The sequence below is a fragment of the Thermobia domestica genome, chromosome 10 (genome assembly GCF_964235325.1).
Source record: "Thermobia domestica chromosome 10, izTheDome1.hap1.1, whole genome shotgun sequence".
Classification (NCBI taxonomy): Eukaryota; Metazoa; Arthropoda; class Insecta; order Zygentoma; family Lepismatidae; genus Thermobia; species Thermobia domestica.
Genome location: NC_137463.1, coordinates 114,127,571 through 114,152,684, shown reverse-complemented (window position 1 = coordinate 114,152,684; position 25,114 = coordinate 114,127,571). Strand labels below are relative to the sequence as shown.

General features: G+C 35.1%; 1 protein-coding gene across 2 annotated transcripts in view; it reads left to right on the top strand.

Moving 5' to 3' along the window:
* Positions 1-25,114, top strand: part of fmt (phosphatase 6 regulatory subunit 1-like protein fmt) — a 91,088-nt gene that overhangs the window by 885 nt on the left and 65,089 nt on the right. For both annotated transcript variants that reach the window (XM_081728463.1, XM_081728462.1), the window contains exons 2-7: positions 2,389-2,497; positions 8,387-8,482; positions 10,614-10,693; positions 16,572-16,845; positions 18,259-18,429; positions 20,480-20,661. In XM_081728463.1, coding sequence (XP_081584589.1) covers positions 8,423-8,482; positions 10,614-10,693; positions 16,572-16,845; positions 18,259-18,429; positions 20,480-20,661 — 767 coding nt within the window. In that variant the 5' untranslated portion in view covers positions 2,389-2,497; positions 8,387-8,422. The remainder of the gene's footprint in view (positions 1-2,388; positions 2,498-8,386; positions 8,483-10,613; positions 10,694-16,571; positions 16,846-18,258; positions 18,430-20,479; positions 20,662-25,114) is intronic.

Sequence of the window (25,114 nt, the reverse complement as noted above, 5' to 3'; positions counted from 1 at the left end):
TACATCAACAGACTACGGTAGCTAAAATGAAAGCATGAAAATACGGACCAATTTCAATAGTCAGTCACAAAGCTAGTACAAAAGTTAGAACTATCATGGCGTGTCACATGACGTAAGTTTCTATAATATTAATACGGTGCAGATTGAGAATACAAATCCATACATAAATTCATTGCATATATCAGGGCTTCAGTATACGCATGCCATAAAAACTATTGCGCAGAGACAACCAACTTGCTCTAGGCTGCTACTAAAACGTGCTTATATTCTAATATTCAAGGTAGGAGGTCAGCAGAGAGGCCCGCGAGGGTGTATGCAGTAGGGAGCAGGTGCCTCGCCGACGTTCGGTGTACACATAAAGGAGGAAAGCGGAAAATCTCTATGTGGCATAAAAACACGTTACGTGTCGGATTATATATATGTTTGTACGTTATTATGAATGTTAGACATAGCATCGGATATGTCTTGATTGCTTACACATTGCTGTTCTCAAATAACATAATACATTATTTACGTAATTTTTCACAAATAATTGGAATCCATAACCTTCGGAAAGGTCTGTGGTTGCGGAACATAAGTTTGCATACGGCAATCGGGTACGTAACTTCACCTCACTTCACTTGTATGCTGTAGTTAATTGCTACGTTATAGAGAAACCAGTGCTTAACAGGTTAGAAATGAAATGAAATCTTTGAGTTTTACGTCCCACGGTTAGGCTAAAGGAGACGGTGATTATGAGAGATGAGTGAAATGGTGGAATGAAGAAAGTGGGAGGAAACGGGAGAACCCCGAGAAAACCCACGAGCACGGTGTTTGTCCACCACAAAGTTCACCACCCGGGACCCCAAGCACCAGAGGTGAACGCTCTACCACTGAGCCACCGCGCCCCCCTGAACAGGTTAGACTTTCATTAATATATTTCTATATAGATACGAATGTTACACATAAGACAATGTATTTCGATTATTTACACACTGTTCGTAGGATAAGTAAGGATAATGCTGTAACTGCTTGACTGAAAGCCTATAATTTACCTTAGAAAAGAAAAGCCATAATTTAAAATAGTTAAAAGCATGAAGCGTGGTAAAAGCATCAACTCAGTGTCATCCAAATTAAAGCACAGTGTCGAAATATCTGTTAACTCAATGGAGTGATACGAATAGTACCAAGTAATGAGTAAACATGAAAACTAATCGTTGTATTGAATTTCTTTTAACACGAGCAAGTTAACGAGAGACAAACTACTAAAACAGTTAATCTCGCGAAGTATTAACTAGGCATCAAAAAACTCCTAAAAAAATAAGAGGGGGTGAAATAGTTGAAATTGGTAGCAAATTATTTAAACAAATAAAGAGAGCAATTTTCACTTCTTCTTCTTCCGAACACGTACACGAAATTAGTAATAATCTTATTCAGTTTAATCTTAACCACAGTGCATAAAGTAGAAGTCTCAAAGTAGCTGAAACATTGAGGAAGGGCTACCCCCTTCCCCCCCAAAAAATAACATTAAATTGCAATAACATTCTTCTGTTTATGAAATACTAATTAACGACGTCAAATTGTGCGTAAAGTAGAGAGTTTAGGCATTGATAGAGCCAAGCTCTCACAACCCCCAACACAGACTAAATAACAATAGCATTACTATTATAATAAATGTATTTAACTGTGGTTAACAATTTGAAAATGACTATGTAATACACCAACGTTCTCGTACTACTTTCGTAACAATCCATCAAAGTGTAAAACCCTGAAAGGTATGCAACTTTTTAACCATTATGAACCTGAGGTCAAGCGTACCGGCACCTTTATTTTTAGAAATAAAACGATGTATATGTATGTATAAAATACCCTCCGTGGGCTCGTTCAACCACTATGGGTCATTAAAAATTCACTATGTGGGAGCGTCACAGATTAACTTTGAACTGTTAGAATTGTACGAATCCATCAAGCAGTTACATAGATTGTTACGCTAATAAATGGTTCTAGCGGCAACGTTTATCGACATCAATTTCCATCTGGAAAGAATCGATGTAACTAGCTTATTTGAAGGATTAATAGATGCACTCTATGGTTCTTCATCGGCGATGTTGCCACACAGTGGAATTCGCGTCTCCAGACGAGGTGCCGAATGGTATATAATTATGTATATTCTTTTGCTTTATTTTGACTTGTAGAATAATGCTCTGTAGTTAGTGCGCGCCATTTTTAGAACACCCGATATATATACGTAGCTTCGATGAGTTGTGACTCCTGTAAGTCAATTGTGTGTATCGCATACTATAGTTGTTTCAAATTTTCCATTAACCTATTCAAAGTGATATTAAGTCTACATTATTTCAAAACAGATTCAGCTTTCAGTGATAAATATTTTCTTGCTTCTTTTATTAGGGAAATGATGTATAGCATCACCTGCGGAGCGACGGAACAACTACTACTATCTAATTGTGCTTTTGAAATTAACTTATAGCAAATCGCATGGTTGTGATGTAATTGTGAGGTAAGTTACTATGAAAATAGATTTTTTACTTTGAATAATTATAATATTTTTGAGAACAGACTAATGTGGCTGTGCAGTCATTATTGCTATAAATAATTTTATTCTGTCTAGTTACGTCAGGGTTTGCCCAAGTGAGCCCAGCCCGAAAAAACCATCGGTTTTTTTTTTTGGGTTGGACCCACCTGAAACAAACCCAACTGGGTTTTTGAGCTTTTTGTTAGTATGTTATTGATACAATTAAGGTGATCACATTGAAAGTAATTTTTATCAGATTTTGGACTCCTTTGGCGAATTAGATGCTTTCACGTTAAGATTACAACATTCAACATAAGACCTTCATAAAGGGCTAAATGCACTGACTGGATTAAAAAAAAAAAAAAAAAAAAAAAAACAGCTTGAGATAATTATAGAATATATTAATGTATGGATTATGCTGATAGCCTATTTAAAATAAAATATGCAATTTTATATTTTAGAAAATACTTTTTATGAATAGTGTGCTCGGCGACAGCGAGGGAGGTTATCCCTCATACGTTTGATGGTTTTAAGGCCATAGGTGGCGGTAGTACCAGTAAATATGTAGTGCACTAGTAAAACTATTAGTATTATTTTTTATTACCGTTGATGGTAACACAAGTATTCTTCAGTAAAATTTGGTTTTCTAAGAACAACAGTTTATTCTAGTTATTTGTTAGTACTCTTCAAATATGCATTCTATAGAATCAACAGCAGCAATGGCGTAAAAATTCGTGTCAAATTTAAGAAGCTTAATGCTCAGAGTTCCGCAAACCACATAACGCTTACTATATCAAGTGTATATCAAGTGCTGAATTCAAACTTAAGTACTAGTGGAGTTTCGATATAGAGTGAAGAGAGCTTGCATTTTCGAGGAGGAAAAAAAAAAACCGCCGCGAAAGAAATGCTTAGGAAATTCTCGCAATTGAGCGCATAAAGTATCGGAACTGAATACTTAAACAATAAAATTATTTATTTTACGCTGGAAAATATTTAATTTCATTCAAGACATTTTGAAATATTTATTTGATAAAACATAAGTAATATATTTGTTTTAAATTAATATATTTGGTGTTCACATTTGGCGACGTCACTGAGGTTCCTGTGGTGATTCGGTCTACATTTGTTCGTTCGTCTGCCTGTACCACACATACTACAGGGTGCCACTTTCAGTCTTTTAAGTTTAAATTTTCAGGATACATGCACAAGACACTAAATTTCCTGTACATATTTTGGCTGCATACCAACGTAATTTTTTTTTTTTTTTTTTTTTTTTTTTAATAGTGGGTATCCACATTGCAAAGCGCATTTTGCTGTCTTTTAAATTGAAAATTTCAGAGTAGAAGCACGAGACACACTAAATTAGCTGTATATATTTTAGCGGCGATCAAATGTAAAATTTTAAAATGGCGGTCATTTTTTCAAAACAATAGTGAATAGAAAATAGTTGCAAGTTGTGACAATAATAATCTTGAAGTATAAATCACATTTTAACACTTTTACCCCAAAGACGTTGAAATATTTAAAAAAAAAAAAAAATCCATATGGGCCCAGGTGGGTTGGGCTTTTTTTAAAAAAGCCTGGGTTTTTTCAAACCCAGAGTTACGTTAACCGTTTAGAGAAGGGTGTGACTAAATAATAGTCGATCGTTCGGTTGAGGACGGGTGTGGTTTATAAACTTCATTTACGTTTAATTTGTTAAGTAAGTCATTCAGTACCCAATCATAGGCTGGTTGGGTTTTAGGGCATCCCTTTTTTTCGCCTTCATAGAGGGCTGGTATCCGTCCTTAGAGGTACCTTTTACAGACGGGTCTGGCATACAAAGACACAGCCGGTCGTTTCCTTGGGGACGAATGGAGTTTATATGCCTCATATGCGTTTAATTTGTTAAATTATTCTATTGTATTGCAGTATAGTAAAAGTCGAGTTTGATAATAATTTATTCTTTCATTTTATTTCTTTATTTTGTCTCGGATGATTGACGAGATTTAAAATAGCCTTCCCCAAAGGGTTAAACATCATTCTTCATTGTGTGTAAATACATAAAAAATGTTACGCAGTGTTACATCACAAATTTCACTACACAGCTCATTCTATTGGTCTAGAGCATTGAATACATTACAATGGTTTGGATTCTATCTAAAACTGCAAATTCATGTCTCACGGGGCTTCAGAGCTGAAAAGGGGCGCTCAACTTCAAATACTAAGTCAAATAATTACTTACCGAGTCTGTTGAACATATTATAGTATAATGGATTACTCTTCTACTAATGTTCTTTCAATTTTTTCGAATGTTACACTCGGATATTCCTCCTTAGGGACACAAAATGCCTCCGAATCCAATTAAGAATAATTCATTTATTAAAAAAAAAAAAATGCATAATAAATACGTTAAAAACAGGTATAAGAAGATGGTTATAATCATAAGACTATGGCCATCAGTACTGATATAATTTTTTGTAATAGTTTTTAAATTAGCATTATTGATGTTAATATTATGTGAAGACCATACTGTGAAAAAAGGGTTTTAGAGGAAGAGTGTGTGAGTGTAACACTCGAAATATAGGAAGAAAAAATTAACTTAGGAACAAACATCAGCCTAGGTAAGTAAGTCTTATCTGGGTTACGGCAAGAAAATCTGATGGGTTTTAATTAATACTAACACACTTAATACACAACATTCATATATGTTTGTTTATTTAACATATTGGGGTACTGATAATTCAAGTGTATATGCCAACAACCGACCATGATGATAATGAAGTAGAAGTAATGTATGGTCAGATTAGTGACATATTCCATCAGGAAGAAAGAAGAAAGGTCAATGCCATAGTGATGGGAGATCAACAGCTTAGTAGGAGAAGGAGCTGCGAATAAGGTAGTGGGACCATTTGGACTAGATAGAAGAAACGAACGAGGTCAAATGTTTATCGATTTCTGTAGGCAACATGATCTGGTGGTGATGAACACGTGGTTTTAAGAAAAGAAAAACCAAGTTGTAGTGTACGAGACCTGAAGACACTGCCAGGAGCGGACATTGATTCGGATCACAATCTCCTGGTGGCGAAAGTGCAAACCTGGTTGAAGTCGATCAAGAAAAATGGGAAGAGAAATTGAAAATAGAACTTAGAGCGACTAAGAAATATCGACGATGATGAGAAAGAAGACATTGAAAAAAAAAATTCTTTGCAATGGGCAATGTAGTTGGCAATATAAAGAATAGAAGTTAAACAGATTCTACTTGGCACACTACAATAACATTGGCAGGTTGGAAAGAGCACCGAGGAAACCGTGGATAACTGAAGCAATGTTTAAGAAGATGAAGGAACGCAGAAGGGCAAAAAACATGAACATCAAGGAATACAGAAGGCTGAATAAAGAATTGAGAAGAGAGACGGACAAAGCCAAAGAAAAGTACACGGAACAGATATGTGAAGAAATAATGGAACTTCAACGGCGCGGCAAATATGATCTGATGTACCAGAAAGCACAAGAATTAGAAGGGAAAGCTAACAAAAGTATACGAACGTTCGGCATCAAAGATCAACAAGGTAATGTAACCACTGACCATCAAAGAATCCTTAAAATTTGGGAGAAATACATAAAAAGTCTGTATGATCAGAAGAACCGCCCTAAAGATATTGCGATCGAAGCCGAGGAAGAGGGGGATGATGATGAAAATGGACCCAGTATTTTGAAAAGTGAAGTAGTACAAGCAATCAAAGACATGCAAAGGAGAAAGGCCACTGGAGAAGACAACATACCATTAGATTTGCTCAAGGGATTAGGAGACAACGCAATGAAAGTACTGATTTCACTTACTAACAAGATCTATCTGAGTGGAAAATGGCCAAAGGATTTTCTTGATGTTACAATGATTGCATTGCCCAAGAAAAAGCAAGCAAAGAAGTGCAGCGATCACAGAACCATTAACCTGATTTCCCACACTGGAAAGATCATTGCACGTATATCCAACAGGCGGCTGGAAAGTAATATAGATGAGAGGTTAGAAGAAGATCAGTTTAAATTCCGGAAAGGAAAAGGCACCAGAGATGCTATTGGATTGATGAGAATTATATCAGAAAGAATTCTTGATGTAAATGAAGAGTTGTGTTTGTGCTTCATCGACTGGCGAAAAACTTTCGACCGAGTCAATTGGACGAAACTTCTGAAAATACTTAAAGAAATCGGAGTCAACTGGAGAGATCGACGACTCATTCAAAACCTGTATACAGGGCAACGAGTGAAGCTGCGCTTGAATAAAGGAGAAACCAATAGTGTGGAGATTAGAAGAGGAGTCAGACAAGGATATTTGTCGCCTCAATTATTCTATATTTACAGTAAATGTTTAATGAAGGAAGCATTAATGGGAATTGGAGATTTCAAGATTGGAGGGCAGATCATTAACAAGATCAGGTATGTAGATGATACAGTTATAATATCTAAAAGCGAAGGAAGAATACAGGAGGTGATTGACAAAATAGTAGACACTGGGAAACTGTATGGAATGGAAATTAACATCGAAAAGTCGAAAGTCATGAGGATATACTGTGGAAACACGTCCTTACGGATCAGAGTAGAACAAGGAGAACTTGAGGTCGTCTATAATTTCAAGTATGTGGGAAGTATTTTGATGAGAGACGCTTACTGCACCAAAGAGATCAGTTCAAGAATTGCCATAGCTAAAGAAAGATTCAACAAGAAAAGGTTACTTTTAACTTGCAGGTTTAATGTTGGATTAAGAAGGAAGTTGGTCAAGTGCTGTATATGGAGCACTGGACTGTATGGTTCAGAGACTTGGGACATTACGGAGCTTAAAGAAGAAATACGTGGAGAGCTTCGAAATGTGGTGTTAGAGGAAGATGGAAAAGATAAAATGGACAGAGAGAGCAACAAGCGAAGATGTTCTAAAACGGATAGGAGAGAAGAGGACACTTCTGGCCACCATCCTACGTAGAAAGGCTAATTGGATTGGACACATCTTGCGAAAAAATTGTCTTCTTCACACCACCATAGAAGGAAAGATGGAAGGGAAGCTAGGAATAGGAAGAAGGACACAGCTAATCGATGATATGAAAGGAAGGAGAAAATATTGGGAGTTAAAAGAAGAAGCTGAATATCGACAAAAGTGGAAGAAACATTTCCAGACCCAAACCTAAAATTTAAAAAGAATCCTCATTAGTCCCAGGACCTGTCCAAAAGGCAGAATACTTAATAATAATAATAATAATAATAATAATAATAATAATAATAATAATAATAATAATAATAATAATAATGGGGCACATGTGTCATTTAACAGTTGGAAAAGAAGACAATACATAAATATTTTATTTTACTTATACATTATGCATCATATTTTCTCCAAAAGCTGATTCCCTTTCAGTTGTGGAAAGTGATTACTGGAATTACATTCCATTTTTACTCAGAAAGTGTAAAGAACTGAAATTACTGTGATCCCACGTACCGTGCTACATACATTTTTCAAGAAGAAATTTTTTGTTATAGTTTTGAGAAGTGATGTTACTCAATTTTTCCCTCTAAAGTATTCGGAAAGGAGGGAGAAACATTAGTGTGTATGTTCAGCTTAGCAACTTGTATATGCCGTTAAATAAAATGTCAAACACTGAAAGTGTCTGATTGAAGTACAAACTTCCGTGATTCAAAGTAAGACCGTTCATGTTTGAGTTAAATATTCTTTACAGCAATGTTTGTAGTACAATATTTAGCCAACTTGCTTCTAATCTAATCTTACGAACAATGCTGTTTTTAACCAGCTGTTTTTAGTTGTAAATAACTTTTTTTGTCCTCGTCAATGCATATTATAAAAATATTGTTGTTTCTTACTTACAGAATCACTGTTATTCATTACAGGTGTGATTTGCAACGTTGGCTATTTACGAATACAGGATGTTTTGGAAATTCAATCACACATCTTCGCCTCACATTGAAACGCTCCTAAGCAAGGACGTAAGTACAAATTTGGAATGTTAGAATTATTCACGAAATAAAGATTATCTGCTCACCTGGTCAGTGGTAGAGTGCTTACCTCTGGTGCGTGGTCCCTGGTTCGATCCCCGACCAAGTAAATTTGTGGTGGACAATATCTTGTCCCTGGGTTTTCTCGGGGTACTCGTTTCCTCCCACAAGGGACCGCGGTGGTTCAGTGATAGAGCGTTCACTTCTGGTGTTTGGGGTCCCGGGTTCAAACCGTGCTCCCGCCAAGTGAACTTTGTGGTGGACAAACACCGTGTGCGTGGGTTTTCTTGGGGTTTTCCCGTTTCCTCCCACTTTCTTCATTCCATTTCATTCATCTCTCATCATCACCGTCTCCTTTAGCCTAACCGGCATAACCGTGGGACGTAAAGCTCAAAAATTTCATTTCATTTTTTCGTTTCCTCCCACATTCTCATTCCATCAGTTATTCCATCATCACTCACTTGCCTTAATCATTCGTCTCCCTTAGCCTAAAGGGCATAATTGTGAGATATTAGACTGTAAGTTTTCATTTAATTTTCATTTACCTGCTGTAGTATGTGTATGGTTAATCGATGTGCATTTCTTTTGATGTACCTTAAACGAAAACTGTTTCGTTAACACTATATGTAAATGTAACAAAGAAAAGATATATTCAAACATAGTCTAGTTGTAAGTTACAATATCAGATATACTGTGGTATATGCGTATGTAATAACGATATTTGTCTGGTCTTCGATTTATTACCTGTGGTTTGTCTATTTATATATTCAGTTAGTCTATTTTTCGCGTGGTATGTGTTGTGTTTCCTCTCAAAGCAATCTCCTGTTCTCCTTCTGTTCGTTTGAGTTTTACTGTTAGACTGTTACGGAAAAAAAGAAGAAGAAAATAGGCATGATCTGAGAACTGACTTTTTAAAATTATCCTCGGTGTTCAAAGAAACACTTTCGTTTCAGTGATTTAGCTACTAAAGATTTTTGACAGGAATTGTTCTTTAATATCTTTTATCTATGTGATGAAGAATCCTGAGACATGTTGTTCATTAAAATTTTTCATTTTCATTGAGTTTCTTTACATCAAATTTTAGACATCTGTTCATTGTCTGTCAGTGAATTATTTATTTATTTATTTTCGAAACAGTAGTGAAGAATATAGTTTTGAGAGCAAAAGTCGAAAGCAAATGAACTTAACCGTTAAAGTAAAATTCCGTTTTCTTACCCGCTTGAAGCTTCAAATTATTTACGTTTCTTGATTTTCTACTGCAGTGAATATAATGTGGACATTGTTTGAAGATTAAATTCAGATCTTCATATTTAAATTCGAACCATTGTGTCAAGATGGTTTCTGGGAATGCTTTCATGATCAATCAGTAGATCTTAGTGAAAATAGATTTCACAACCCTAATTCGTATGCTGGTATTTACATTTCAGTCAGATATGTTTCTTATCCTGCTGAATGCGTGAAATTATTCTCCTGTATTCATGTCGATTACACAATTTGGCAATAGTAGTTCGTGTAGGGGAACAATTTCGTACATTCAGGAGAATAGTGACCACACTTTATGACTGAAATGAAGATGCTTACATACGGAATTAGGAATATAAATTGTATTTTGATGAAGACAACCTATTGATGAAGCTTATACCGTCTACCGAAACCGTTTTGGATGAAATAAAGATGATCCAGTAAAGTAAACACTAACTTTCTAAATTTAAGAGTATGCGACAGTTACTCTCACTTATTAAGTAAGAAATAATCGTGTTACCTTGTAGTTGTGGTATTGTCTGGCTGATGCAATCATACCACGGTAAATATAAGAAACCGTAATCTTGAAAATGATCTGTTGTATGTTGTGCTTCGATAAATTTGAATAGTTGTACTGTGTTGGATTCTTCGTTTTAATCATCATTTGTGTAAGTTGTGTGTGTCTTAGTAGGGGGGTTATACTTCGAAGACCAAAGATACATAAGTGAAAAGCTGTTGTTGAAAGAATTTAACTTAATATACGGACATGTAATGTATAACAAGATGACAGAAGAGAGTGTTGTGTATCTAATTAAATTATAATAAAGTATGACACTGCAGTGAATGAAAACAACACTATGTGTAATTCTGTTTTTTTCAGGATGTCACACTTCAGGAGCTTATGGAAGAGGAAGATATTCTTCAAGAATGTAAAGTACAAAATAAGAAGCTCATAGATTAGTAAGTACTAAGTATGGTAGATTTCATAACAGTGAGATACGTTTAACTTGTCTTCCTCTGGTGGAGAGTGTAGGTGCTCCAAAAGCTTGGCATTAAATTGTTTTTCTGATCTCTGCGCTTAGTTGTTATCTACCTTAGTATTTACACTGGAATTATGTAGAGATAATTTTTTGAAACTCGTTTAACTAGGTCTCCTCCTTTATTATTATTATTATTATTATTATTAGAAATAATGTTAGTGAAAGGCTAATAGCCACCGCAAGAAACAAACCACATTACTAGGAAGTACTTCAGCCTAGGCACTTCGAAAAGGATTTAAATCATAGGAAAGAAATTCTGGATAGATAAAAATGCTTAAAAAGAATTTTAAAAATATGCGAAGCAAAAATCTTCTTGCACCAGATACGTTAATAGTAATTCACTTGTCACTATTCACTGTTATTTACTGTTTTTTTCTTTTTTCATTACCTTCCAGACGGCGGAAATGAGTAGTAAAAACACTGCTCTAAATGGCATTAATGTCATCTTATCTGAATTTAGTTCCGGTTTCTCCTTATGAATGTAATAAGCTTCTTTAATTTTCCGTTCAATTGCTGTTTTTGCTTTCTCGATCATAGATGAATTAGTAATGTTGTGGTTATTGTCTTTGAACTGAACGGAAAATTAAAGAAGCTTATTACATTCATAAGGAGAAACCGGCTCTCAATTCAGATAAAGGTGACATAAATGACCATTTGGAGCAGTGTTTTTACTACTCATTTCCGCCGTCTGGAAGGTAATGAAAAAAGAAAAACAGTAAACAACTGTAAACAATGACAAATGTATTACTATTAACATATGTCTATTTCTAATGCAAAAAGATTTTTGGTTCGCATAATTTTAAAATTCTTTTTAAGCATTTGAACCTATCCATAACTTCTTTCATATGGTTTAAATCCTTTTCGAAGTGCCTAGGCTGAAGATGAAGACCATGTTCTTCGAAGGTATTTCCTAGTGATGTGGTTTGTTTCTTGGGGTGACTATTAGCCTTTAGCTTACATTATTTCTAATTATCATCACCGCTCGCAAAACAGTGAAAATTATTATTATTCATTCATTCATTAAGTCCGTGGCTTTAACATTCTTAGTAATATATACCCCATAGTAATGTTAAGAAACTGTAGACAGAACATTCTTTCTAATAACAAGCCTAAAATAGAGGATTTACATTTTATTTTATTTGGAGGAGGGGAGGGATAACGGTAGGTCATAAAGTGTAAATCGTTCAACATGTCAGTCCGAGCTAGACTTGAGAGAAGCGAAGTGTAAGTTGCCAAGGCAACAACACCAGTGTTTCGTAGAATACTCGTTTCCTGGTATGTTAGGTCTTTGGTTCGATCCTAGCTCGGTGCAATGTCGTCGTTATATTCATACACTCGTCCGAAACTGATACGAAAAATAATAAATAACTTGCATGGTTGTAAGGTGTGTTTTTAAGTTCTTCGTCCAGTTCTTGTGGTGGTATCCTAGATAATAACCTTTCAGGACTACTGTATAGTATATCGTGCGGTGGATGCTTTTGAGTTCCCTGTTTCCTTAGATATAGCATATCTGTTTTGTATATAGCAAACATGAAAGTTTGCATTACGATATATATATATGCTTATATTAGTAAGCATATATATAATAGAGCAATATATAAGAGCAGTATGCTTATATTAGTAAACTATATGGGGTGGAAATCAACGTCGAAAAGTCGAAAGTCATAAGAATACCCCGTGGAAACACACATTTACGGGTCAGAGTAGAACAAAGAGAACTTGAAGAGGTCGATCATTTCAAGTGTCGGGAAAGTATTTTGACAAGAGACGCTTACTGTGCCAAAGAGATCAGGTCAAGAATTGTCATAGTCAAGGAACCATTCAACAAGAAAAGATCGCTCTTAACTAGCAGGTGTAATGTTAGATTAAGAAGGAAGTTGGTCAAATGATGTATATGGAACACTGGACTGTATGGTTCAGAGATTTGGATATTAAGTAGGTTAGGGAAGAAGTATTTAGAGAACTTCGAAATTGGCGTTGGAGGAAGATGGAAAAGATAAAATGGACAGAAAGAGTAAGTAACAAATGAAGATGTTTTGAAACGAATAGGAGAGAAGAGAACGTTTCTATAACGCGTCGCACTCTTAGATTGCAGTACAGAGTAAATGGAGCGCGCTGTTGCCACATTTCTTATGCCGTGTTTTCTTCTGAAGAAAGAACAAGAAAGACTAAAAGAGTGTCTGACTGTAAATAAAGCCTTTCTCAAATTCATATATTTTCATCGCTTTTGCCATTCCATTTGCGCAAATTCATTGGAGGGTACGAAACAACAGTCTAATAATTGTGTGTTAGGTAGGGGGTTTCTTTTTGTGATGGTTTATAAATCGTTGCAATAAAAGTTTAACGGGAGCAATACGAAATCGAGAAAATATGTGAAATGAATAGAAAACGTATGATTGAAATAAATGACAGGCTAATCTGTTTCATACAGAAATTTCCTGTACCGATTGTGCGGCAAGCTAAGAAATAGCAATGGGTAAGATACTGCTATTGAACCTGGATAAGAGTGATGGAGTAGGGGGTGATAGTAATATGTAACGAGAAAATATGATGTACGAAAACGCTCATTTGTCTGTGTACGCAAAATATCCGTAAAACTAATTTGGTTGGTCAAACACAAGTTATATTGTAAAGTATATTGTGAAGGCGGCTGCTTCCCACTTCCGATGGTTTAGATCCGATTTTTCCCGCGGAACAACAGTATGATATTTAACAAATATCAGGAGGTGTAAATGGAACATCGCACTATAGTAGAAATTATAAATGCATTTGTGAATATTAATGAAAGATTTGTAAATTTAAAATTAAAGGAAGAAGAAAAGAACGCATGCTAAATACCTTTTAATCACTTCCGCTGCTTCCGCTTAAAGGTGAAATCCCTTCCATGTATTCAGTCTGTAGTTGAAAACCCGAAGAGCATGTGTGGAATAAACCCGAAATGTAAACGTGAAATAAAAGCAAGGATTGGAATAGCGAAAGAAGCCTTTAGGAGGAAAGAAAGTCGGTTTTGTGCGGCCTTGAATAAAGAGTTGAGAAAAACTCGATGTTTCGTGTGGAGTATTGTACTGTAAGGGTCAGAAACATGGTCATTATCCAAAAAATGATTTAAAACGACTGGAAGCTTTCGCAATGTGTGTGTGGAGGAAAATGGAGAGAATTAGCTGGGTCGAACGAAAAACGAATAAGAGAGTATTAGAAATGGTGGCGGACAAAAGAACAATTTTAGATATAATTAAGAAAAGGAAGAGAAACTGATTAGGACATTGGCTAAGAAGGAATTGGATCGTGCTAGAGGGTATGGTGACAGGTAAAAGAAGGAGGGGACAAAGAAAACTACAATTACTGGACGATATCAAAATAGAAAAATCACACGTGAAGACGAAGAGGTTAACGTAAGACCGTGGATCATGAATGCTTCTCAGTGGCAGCAAGTGACCTGCCAAAAATGGCAGAATACCTGTGATGATGATGATGACAAAATGTAATGGTGAATAGATACTGAACCTCCCTGGTTTCTATACTCACTTCAGACACCTCAGACACACAATGTCAGTCTGGAAACAGAAGAAGAATGAAAAGAAACCCTATTATATCTGTTCTTAACAAACGCACAAGTTGTGACTTTAAACCACGTGTAGTGACAGCCAACAAGGTACAGATCGTTGGACGAGGAAACAAAACCAAACAGAATTATAAAATCCCCCCGAAAATTCATTTTGTTTCTTTCATGCTTCCTAAAGAAACATCGGGGAAAAGAACAAAGAGCCGCTTCATTCTGCTTTGTGAGCTCATGAAGTTATTTGTTGCTAATGTTTTTCTCATCTTCATTTGCGTATTCCAAGTAAATAAAGAAGTGGAATTACAAACGAAACCAACGTTTATTGTCAAAATTGTCAGCATTCGAAAGGACATTAGAGACCACGTGCGAACTGTAAACGAATCAATTACAAAAGCTAATAACTTCTTATCACCAATGAGTGAGGAGTTTTATTATTAACAGATATTGGCGTGCTTTTGCCTCTTCCATAGATATTGATCTTCTGAAGAAACAGTTGGTTTTATTTGAGTGCCAACTGCATTTTTGTGATTTATGTTATTGCTGAATTACTATCCTGCTTCAAGTGTCCACTGTACTTACTATTCACCCGCGATTGAAATTTGTGTTGGAAGAAAGAAAGTAAAAACTATACGTTTGAATGTTAGTCTTATATATATCAAGGGAAACGAGCGAAGTAAGTGAAACGTAAGATTAAGTGGAGTTGACGCAATATTTCTCGCAAGTGTGGTTCACGATTCGATTTTGCGATCATGCTTCCGTTAAGCAGTAGATTCGTGCTCACATAGCATCAAGTGTGAATACTCATCGGTATAGCACAACATTTTACATCAGCAACTTTAAAACAAACATTATAAGGAAAATAGCATTGGCAATATTTGTCACTGCCTTTCTTCTGGTCAGATCCGCGCGCTTTGGAAAATTAACTCTTAACACTAAAAGTCATAAAACCTTAATAAAGAAAAATATCGACCTGCAGTTTGTTTTAAAAACAACTTCAATTCTTTCTCAATATTTTTCTCGCTTTGCACCCCATCTAAGCTGAAAAATAAAAAGTTTCTCACTAGTCAACATTTTAGATATTGCATTGCAATAGTATATGCACTTTCTCTTACATTTTATTTTTTATTTTAAAATTCAAGAAGATTTTTTGAATGCTAGCTGTTCCAACATTGGCACCAAATATGATGTCAATAGCTGTATAAGTTTCAACGTTGTATCTCTTATAGTTCCGAATTTATGATGTAATATGTTTAACGCGACGTTAAAATTTGCCATTAGCAAGATTTCACTATTTCAAATTATTTCTTACTTGAAAATTCTTCTTGATATGAGAAAAACACATTATTTGATAGAGAATACAGTGTTCTACAAAAATCTATCCATATCTAGTAAATAAAACAATTTCTAAAATTCAGGCCAAGTTTGGCAACAATGGGCATAAGGAAAAGCATTACCATTTACTCCTGTACTGTAATCTAAGGGTGAGACGCTCTATAGCTAGTATCCTTCATAGGAAGACCAATTGGATTGGACACCTCTTGCGAAGAAATTATTTTCTTCGTATGATGCTAAAAGGAAGGATGGAAGGAAAGTTAAGAATTGGAAGAACACAACTGATCGATAATTTGAAAAATAGAAGAAAATATTGGAAGTTAAAAGAGAAAGCTGAAAATCGAGAAGCGTGGAAAAAAATTTCCAGTCCCCAACCTCCGAGGCAAACAGATGAGCAGAGTAGTAATATTTAATGAAAATTCGCACATATAGGTATGAGAAAAATCAGTTGATCCGTTTTGTTTTCTTGTAAAGTAATATGTATCTTCTGGGGAGTTTCTGATTCCACAGAAAAAAAGTTCTGGTTAGTCAGGTGACGAAGTGAGTGAATAAATTGGAAACGAATCAAAATAATACGGAACAATTATGTAATTATGCAATGCCAACAACTTCTATCAAATGATGTCGGTGTTAATGACGTTAAGCTATTTATTCAAAATGCATACAAGTTCATTCATTGATCTTGCAGGGAAATATTGATCTTTCAGGGATTTAGTTGTATTAATAATACTCACATTTGTTGAAAATGTAGGGTAATGAAAAATTTGTGCATGATGGGTTTCATCTGCGTAGACTAAACACATGCCGGTGATGATGTGCGAGATATCTAGTTTTATATATTTATATATGTACTCGTATTATGCAGACCTGTAGAATGAGCCATGCATTTCTTATTTTCTACTTGCAGTTTACTTCGTCCTGAAGTGATGGAGGAGTTGGTGACATTAACAACAGTTGAGCCATCAGCTGATTTAGATGAACGGTCTCGCTACAAGTACCCTAATATTGCTTGTGAGTTACTAACGTGTGATGTACCTGCTTTAAATGAGAGACTAGCAGGAGATGAAGCATTATTGAACAAATTGTATTCATTTCTTGAAACGGATCCACCTTTAAATCCATTGTTGGCTAGCTTTTTTAGCAAAATTTTAGGCGTACTTGTTACAAGAAAGAGTGACCAGGTAAGTCAATTATATTTGTGTTTTGTGAAATGTATTTAAGATAATTAGTTTCCGAATCGTTTACTTGGGTTTCTTAAATGCGTTTCTTCTAGTGAATTTCAGTCTTGTCTTAAATTGCAAGGTCAGTTGATACTAAATGTTTCCCGGTTTTCTTCCGTAGTTATATTCATTGAAATGATATTATCAGATATCTTTATAATGAGTAATATTATTTACTACTTGAAATTAATTTGTAGCAATGGTAGCTTGAAATTCTTAAGCGTACATGTTATCTACTCTTCTTTGCGAATACAATATATTATCCTAATAAGAGATCGAGTTGTTGGATTTTAATGTTGTGCCTTAATCAAAACGTACGACAGAAAAGTAACATATTAATTTTGGTATGAGAATAATTCGACCCTGACAATAAGAATAATTCGAAGTGAGAAATGAAATGTTTCGTTGTATCTTGTTAGAGTTTCGTACTAGCAAGTATGTCCGAGAATTCACAATATGAGTAATTTCCCAAATGCTAGTGTTTGGTACATTAATTGATGTCTTATTCCTGCTTGTTATTTAAAGTAAGGTATTAAAACGAATTGTATTTCATTTACGTCTTGAAAAGTATTTATCTGCATCATATAATTCGGCTCTGAAGACTATAATAAAGATAAGTATTGCAAGAGTTTGCTAGAATGTATTTAGAATTTCTGTGTTATGAGAGAGGAGGAAAAAAAGAAATGTTGAAGCCAAAAGAGTTTGGTGCTTGGTATCGCACTCACTGCTGCGCGAATAGTTATAAGTAGATGTATGAAAAAAAGAGAGAGAACCTCTCAAAAATATATTTCTGTTGTCTGCTGATGAGTCTTTATCTGTGAAGAAAAGGGTAGAGACTCTCCACATTAGGCATATAGTCACAACAGCTGAGTTTCTGCGTATGTAAATAGCATATTTTTATGTTGTTATATTACACGTGCACATATACTGTGTTCTTTTGCTGTCTATATATTATAAATTATCATTTGTACTTACTTGTATGTGTTTAATGTGAAAAGAATTTGATACGAACTTTGGTTAATAACATTAATTGTAACGGATAGCAAAATGGTGAGTATGTTCAGTATTTTATTTCATACTTGATGGAAACTGACACCTCTGCTCCGAACGAAAGTTATTGGCATGGCTCTTACTTAAGATGCTACAAGTGATACAATTTAGATGCACTTTAATAATGCTTTTACTCCATTGTCACATCGCAGAAAGCATGTTTTTAAATTTTTATTTTTACTGGTGTTGTGCACTTTGTAATGATTGTTTGGTTTACGTACACAGAAGCCCAGCTGTATGTGTAATTCAATTATATTGATTGGGAATTAAATCAATGAATGAATATAAAACTTTTTCTCTCTCTTCTTTTTTTTTTAATCATAGAACTGGTATTCCTATCAGTTCACTTGTTTGCAGGTCTTGGAATTCTTAAAATCTAAAGAGGATTGTATAAATTTACTTCTAAAACATATGGGTACGTCAGCTATTATGGATCTTTTACTGAAGTTAATAACCCATGTGGAAGGTGTTGAAATGAGGCAAAATATATTAAATGTAAGTACTTACATGTAATAGCATTCCAAGTGCATTAGAATGAAAATATGGTAATTTATGAGGCACAGTTTAAATGTTTATTGGTGATACTATACTTTAGCATGATTATGTAATTGTATATCTTATGATTGACGTAACTTGTTGTTTGAAAGAAGCTATGAGAAAATTTTGTCTGAAATATTCATTTTGGTCATTGTCGTGTATAATTCATGTAAATTTCTTATTGTAAAGATTCAATTTGACTGAATGTGTTACAACCTACTCACTTTGTTATAACTTTCGAAATGTATTAGACTTGTGGTCTTCTCAGGCCAGTTTTAATCTTTATTAGTTTAGTTGCTCGAAATAGGGAATTGAAAATATATGTGAATTCCAAAGTTAAATATTAATAAATATACCTAATTATTTCATATATATTGTGAGAGATTTTGACCATACTGGGTGTGAATTAGTGCTGCCATCTGGGTATCGTGGGCGTAGTGGATCACTGAGCTGTTTATTCCACGGAGAGACGTGTAGCAGTGGGAGCGTGTAACGATGGAGTGAGGTAACTACGAGAATCGCGTTGCAGCCATTGCGCTACTTAGGGTGGACATGCCACTACCACGGTTCTTCGCCGTGGTTTGCTAACTATGGGGAACAGAGGCTGTTCATAGCCAAACCCTGTACTTGTTTCTAAACTTACGTTAAAAGACAAAACAATTGAAGGACGTTGGTTATCTCGTATGCCTTTAATTAATTTCATTTAACTATTTTTGAGTGCAATCAGAATCTTAGGTTCTGGGGTATCAAGTTAAATTTACCAACATCGTCGACAGAGGTAATTTTAATTTGTGCTCGTTAATCCAAACACGAAATTCCTCTTTTTTTATTCTGGTTGTTACTGACTAAATAGGTGAATTTTCAGATAATGTTGGCCTTAATAGTACTTCATCCATATGCATTTACGGTAAACAGTATCTAATCGGTAGAAAAAGACGTCTGGGGGATAAAAACTTAGCTAAATGAACATGATTCAACCAAGATTCGTCCAACAGATTAATCATTTTCCGTATATCTGTTTTTCCATAGGGTTGTGATGGTACAGACCACTTGAAAAGGTCAGTACCATCGTAAGGGTATTCATTTGTACCATGAAGTTAAATAACAAAGAAATGAACTCAAAAGTACTCACCTTGCTCTCCCATATTCCGTTGTGGATACATTCATTAAATCATTAGTAGTTGAATTGTCGTAGATTGTGATGTTAGCATTGCCAATTCAAGAAATGTAAGACAAAATGGAATTTAGTGGGGATAGGATAGATAAGAATCAGTTACAGAAGTAATAAATAACTATATACAATCTTTTATTATTACTTGTCAACAAGCATCTTGAGACTTTCAGTGTTTTGGTAGCATACTGAACAAGTACTGTGTAATTATGTATATAGTTATGTAATACTAAGTCATTCTGTCCCCCACAGAACTCTTTCATTTTTCCCTTGTTTACCTGTATTTTGACAATGTTGACTGCATAGTCAGCGAAAATTCGACTGTTGGTAATTTATTGAATGAATGCGTAGTAGGATAGAGAAGAACGTGGTGAGTGCCTGGTACCTTTTGTTTCTTTAATGCTATTTAATCCCATAGAATACAGTACTTTTATGATGGTACTTTTTATATAGTCATTCCTAACGTTACGCACAAATACTGCCAGCAGTTTTGCAGTAATGAACAAGACCTGACATATCCTTCTTTTTTGGTCTTTAGAATTGGGAGAATGATAGGCAATAAAAATCATGTAAGTTAGAAAAAAAGGAATCTAAATACACATGAAAAGTGTGAAGGTAATAATTACTGAGAACGTTCGAAGTTCTAGTGAAAGTACGAAGATGATAAGGGGTAGGATAGATAACTGACGGAAGGGTATCGATGAACGTAAGTCAGTTACTTCATGAATAAATGTAATACATTTGTGTCATTCATTTTGAAGTATCGTTTATTTGTTTTGTATAATATTAACAACACTTGTTTCCATTTCGTCTCTATGGGTGTGACTTACTCTACAGTGGTTAGACAGCCAGAGGATAGTTCAACGTTTAATCTCTTTATTGGACCCTTCTGTGGATTCAGATCGACACTGCAATGTATCTCAGCTTCTTTGTGATGTGATTACAACGGCAAGGGAGAACGTACACAACACGAATGCTGATAGAGCAGATCCTGATCCAGTTCTCAACACATTGGAGTCGTATGTATACAATTATTTTTTTAGTTATCCTAAATTGCACAATACGTTGTTCGAATATGATTCCTTGCAAGTAACATTGATAAATTGAGAGAGTATTTTTACTCGAGCAGAAATTAAATGCTTCTAAAGTAATTACATTATGATTTATTTTCTATAGTGAAGTTATTTAAAATATTCAAGATAATGATTTGAAATATTAAAATGCAACACTAATTTGTTACGCTAGAAGGTAAAGATATTGCAGGGCTCCCAGCAAGCAACTTTTTGCAACTTTTTTTCATGGATGCAACTATTTAGCAACTATTTTTATTAATTTGCATCTATTTGCAATTTTTTCAGAATTAGCCTATAAATTTTAAAAAAGTAAAATTCTTTGTAGAGCATGTTAAGGACACAATTTGTCCATTTGAATTTCCCTCCATTGTGTACATTTCCTCCTCACTGGTGTTCTGGAAGGGAGTGAATTCATTCTGTGGAAGAGCCTACTTCCAACTTGTTGAGTCTACGAATTTGCTTTTTCTGAGTGAATTGCTTTATTTTTTATTCTTTTTATGTTAAAAGTTGCCAAGCGTTACAGGAAGGCCATTCATTTCATTTTTATTTTATTTAAGTGTTGAATCTTCTAGTTGGAACAGCTGGTTATGGAGCCATGTTGTGTTTCCCTCCAGGCCAGTGTTCTTTTGAGTGCAAAGATTGTAATTTGAGCCTTGCAGAGTGTCCAAGTCGAGGTGTCGCATTTCGGATGATTGGTTTCAGCGAACTGATGCTTTAGGACACAAACTATCATCTTGGTTATCAAAGAAAAGTGAAGTGAAAGAGTTCTGTCGCGTTTGTAGTGCAAAAATCAACATTGAAAGTAAAAGATTTCAAGCTGAGTCAACACCAAAACATGGCGCTAATACAAAGGAGAAACTGAGTGAGCTGCAGTTGAAAATCTGCCGACTGGCATATGCTTATGAAGTGGAAGTTCTGATTAACTGATACTGCGAGTTTGGTAAGTCAAGTGTCTTTGCCGTCTCCAAACCAGCCATCTTTCACTGAAGCAATAACACTGATCAAGCTACAGTTAAGCTCAGAGCATCATGCAGCTACCAGAGCAGGAATTGTTTGGGATTTACATGATGTTATTCAAAACTTACCTGCGGCATCGTGCGATAATATAGCTGATGTTATACGATCCGTGCTTCCAGATCCAGAGTTCCCCCCCCCCCCCAAAAAAAAAAAAAACTTTTGTCTGAGCCATTCTAAACTGTCGTACGTGTTAAGTGATGCTTTAGGGCCATTTTTCACAAACAGCTTTGTGAAGATTTGAACATTCCTTTTACACTTCTCTGTGATGAAACGACAAATTTTCAAAATCGCAAAGAACTACACTTTGCAATTCGTTATTGGAGCTCTACTTTGCAACAGGTTATGGCACGCCATTTACACTTATTTTTCATTGGACACGCAAAAGGTGAGGACATCCATAAGTAAATTTGTGAAGCGCTGGATTTATACAATTTGTCGCCCAATAACGTTCTTATGTTGGGAAGTGATGGACCAAATGCCAACAAGAAAGTGTTAGAATCACATCTGAGTTTGTTCAAAATGTGCGCGGCTTTCCATTACTGGATATTGGTAATTCCAATATTCATACTGGGTTCAGAAGAGGCTTGCAGGTACGTGTGATGATGTCTGTAACCTTGTCATCATGATTTACAATTTTTTCCATAGATGGCCATCGCGGTGGGAAGATTTTAAAAGAATTCAGGAAAAAACAGCAACACCAAGGCATCGTTTCATGAAGCATGTCCTTTCACGCTGGTTGACAGTTTCCCTCTGTGAAACGTTTTACGGAACAGTTTCCAGCCATTGAATATTATTTCCTGCTGTTTATTGCGAAAAAACAAACTAGCCTGATGAACGACTCAAACTACTTATCGACTTCCAAGATGCTGAAGAAAAGAGACATTGCGGAAATCAGAAGTTGCCTTTGTATTTGAAAGTGCATCTTTGTTCATACCATTCTTAACTATGTTCCAAAAAGAAGAACCTCTTGTACACATGCTGTACAACGAGCTTCACACCGTTCTTCTGAAAATAGTTGGTAGGGTTTCCAAGCCAGAATCTCAAGAACGCTTCGACATATTAAAGGACGAAGTCTTTAGTGCTTAAAATCTTTTGCCGTGGAAGAAAGTGAAGTTTGGTGAGAAATTTTCCTCATTGGTCAGCACGCTTCCTAGTAAACAGTCAGCAGAGTACGTTTCAAGTGTGCAGAAGCATTACAAGGCAGTCGGGAAACGTGATCGAAAAATTCAAAATTTTCGAAAAGAACATTCTGAAACAGTGTCGTTGTGTGCACTCTATGGAATATCGGAAAGTGACCAGTGACAGTGACATTACAGATATTGCTCGCTCATCTATCCCATGTAAGGTCCAGTTGATGTTCTTTTGGATGAGTGAAAGCTGTTGAAATTAGAAACAGTGCAGTGTGAAGAAAATGAGAAAATCGACCATTTCTGGAATAAGATTTTCTCACTGAAAAACGCCAGTGGCTCACCAAAGTATCCTACTGTCATGAATATAGTGAAGTCCATCTTGACACTGTCCCATGGAAATTATGACGTTGAACGTGGGTATTTTTTCTCAAGGAGAATCTTGTCTGAAGAATGAAGCAGCATGTCAGAGAGAATGCTGAATGCAAGACTTGTTGTGTACGACGGAATGAAGTATGGAAGCAACCCAGCAGCGTTTCCTGTAAGTGAAGAACTCATTAGAATGACTCAGATGGCTCATCGCAGTTACCTAAATTACCAAGAAAGGATGAGGAACCAAAAGGAAGAAGAGAAACACGAGCAAAAGGAAAAGCAGGAGCACGAGAAAAAAAAAAAGTCCAAAGCAGCAATAGCTCACTTGGAAAAGAAGTTAGTGGAATCAAGGAAAACATTTGACCAGCTTTTCTCGGAGGCTAACAAATGGCTTAAAAAAACAGCGTTAGAGAAAGACATGGTAAAAGTACAATTGGCACAAGCGATGATTGAAGGTTTGGTGAAAGTTAATGTAGATGAAAGAAATCAACAAGCAGCCACAGAAAAAATACACAAAAAGATGATTACCAGTAAACAGTCAGCACTGATAACTACATATTATGGACAATATATTGCTAAGTTTAAAATACCTTTATCCCTATTTCATTGTTCTTGTCACTTTTTTGTAAACACAGTTTGCAACTATTTTACAACTTTTCTTGAATACAATATACAACTATCTTTCATTTTTTTCTTAATCTTAATCTTGCACCTACAAGCAACTATTTTTATGCAAAATATCACTGGGAGCCCTATATTGTAATATTTTTTCTGTTTTATACGTATAAGAACTACTGTATATAGCATAAGTTTATTTAATAGGAAAGGGTTCCTGTTACATTTTGAACGTTAGATTTTTAAATGCTCATGCATAATTATACATAAGAAATGTCATTAAACCCCAATAAAAGCCACTATTGGAGGGATAAACTACCGCTCAGAACACACTAAACATGTTTTGTGAGCATGTACTGAACCTATTATTTTGTCACGAGAACTTTGCTACCGTGTGTCAGAGGTACTTCTGCGTAAAGCATAAAATTTGACGACAGTTGAATCGAGATCTGAGATGTACTGCAAGTTGTATGTCTAATTGCATTCCTTAAAATTGAAAAATAAATAAACAAATAAATAAATTACAGAGCATAAACAAAAGTATGTAATATGAGGTAACATATTAGTTTTGTTTGAAAGGTGTAGACATAGGGGATCAATATAATTATAGAAATTTTAAAGGAACAGTAGTTTTCCAAAATTTGCACTACTTCGTGCATTGTTGATATGTAGGCATTTAAAAAGCCAAAAATACCATAACTTGAAAAGTGTTTACAACGAACAGTATAGGACATTCTGTGCTCCTTATCGCTTAGTGGGAGCATATTTTTAGTGATTAACGTCCCTATTTCTCCAAGCAACAGTGGAACACGCGAAACGATACAGTACGTTCAAGATAGATAGTATTACTAGTCGAGTAACAGATTTTATCACTCTTTCACGAAGTACATATAATTGATTCAAATGTATGCTGAAACAAGAAGCTATTTAGAACTAGAAACGGAAGAATTATATGAAAAAATGGCCTAAATTTAACACGTAAGATTATCATGTAAGACTTCAGCTCCAAAATAAATAAATAAATAAAAACGAAAAATCAATACTCAGTTTCGCTTATTAACTTGGAAATTTTTAAGAAAAAGTTGCTTAAGGAAGATCTGACCAAAACAGATCACATATAATAAATATTACCTTCATGAGACACATTATGAAATAAAATCTAAATGCAACAACTTATATACTTCAAAAAATTAAAGTAAGCCATTTCTGCGAATTAGTGAGATCCTTCCTTTCATTTTTAACAACTTTAAATCGCGTACAAATCTCAA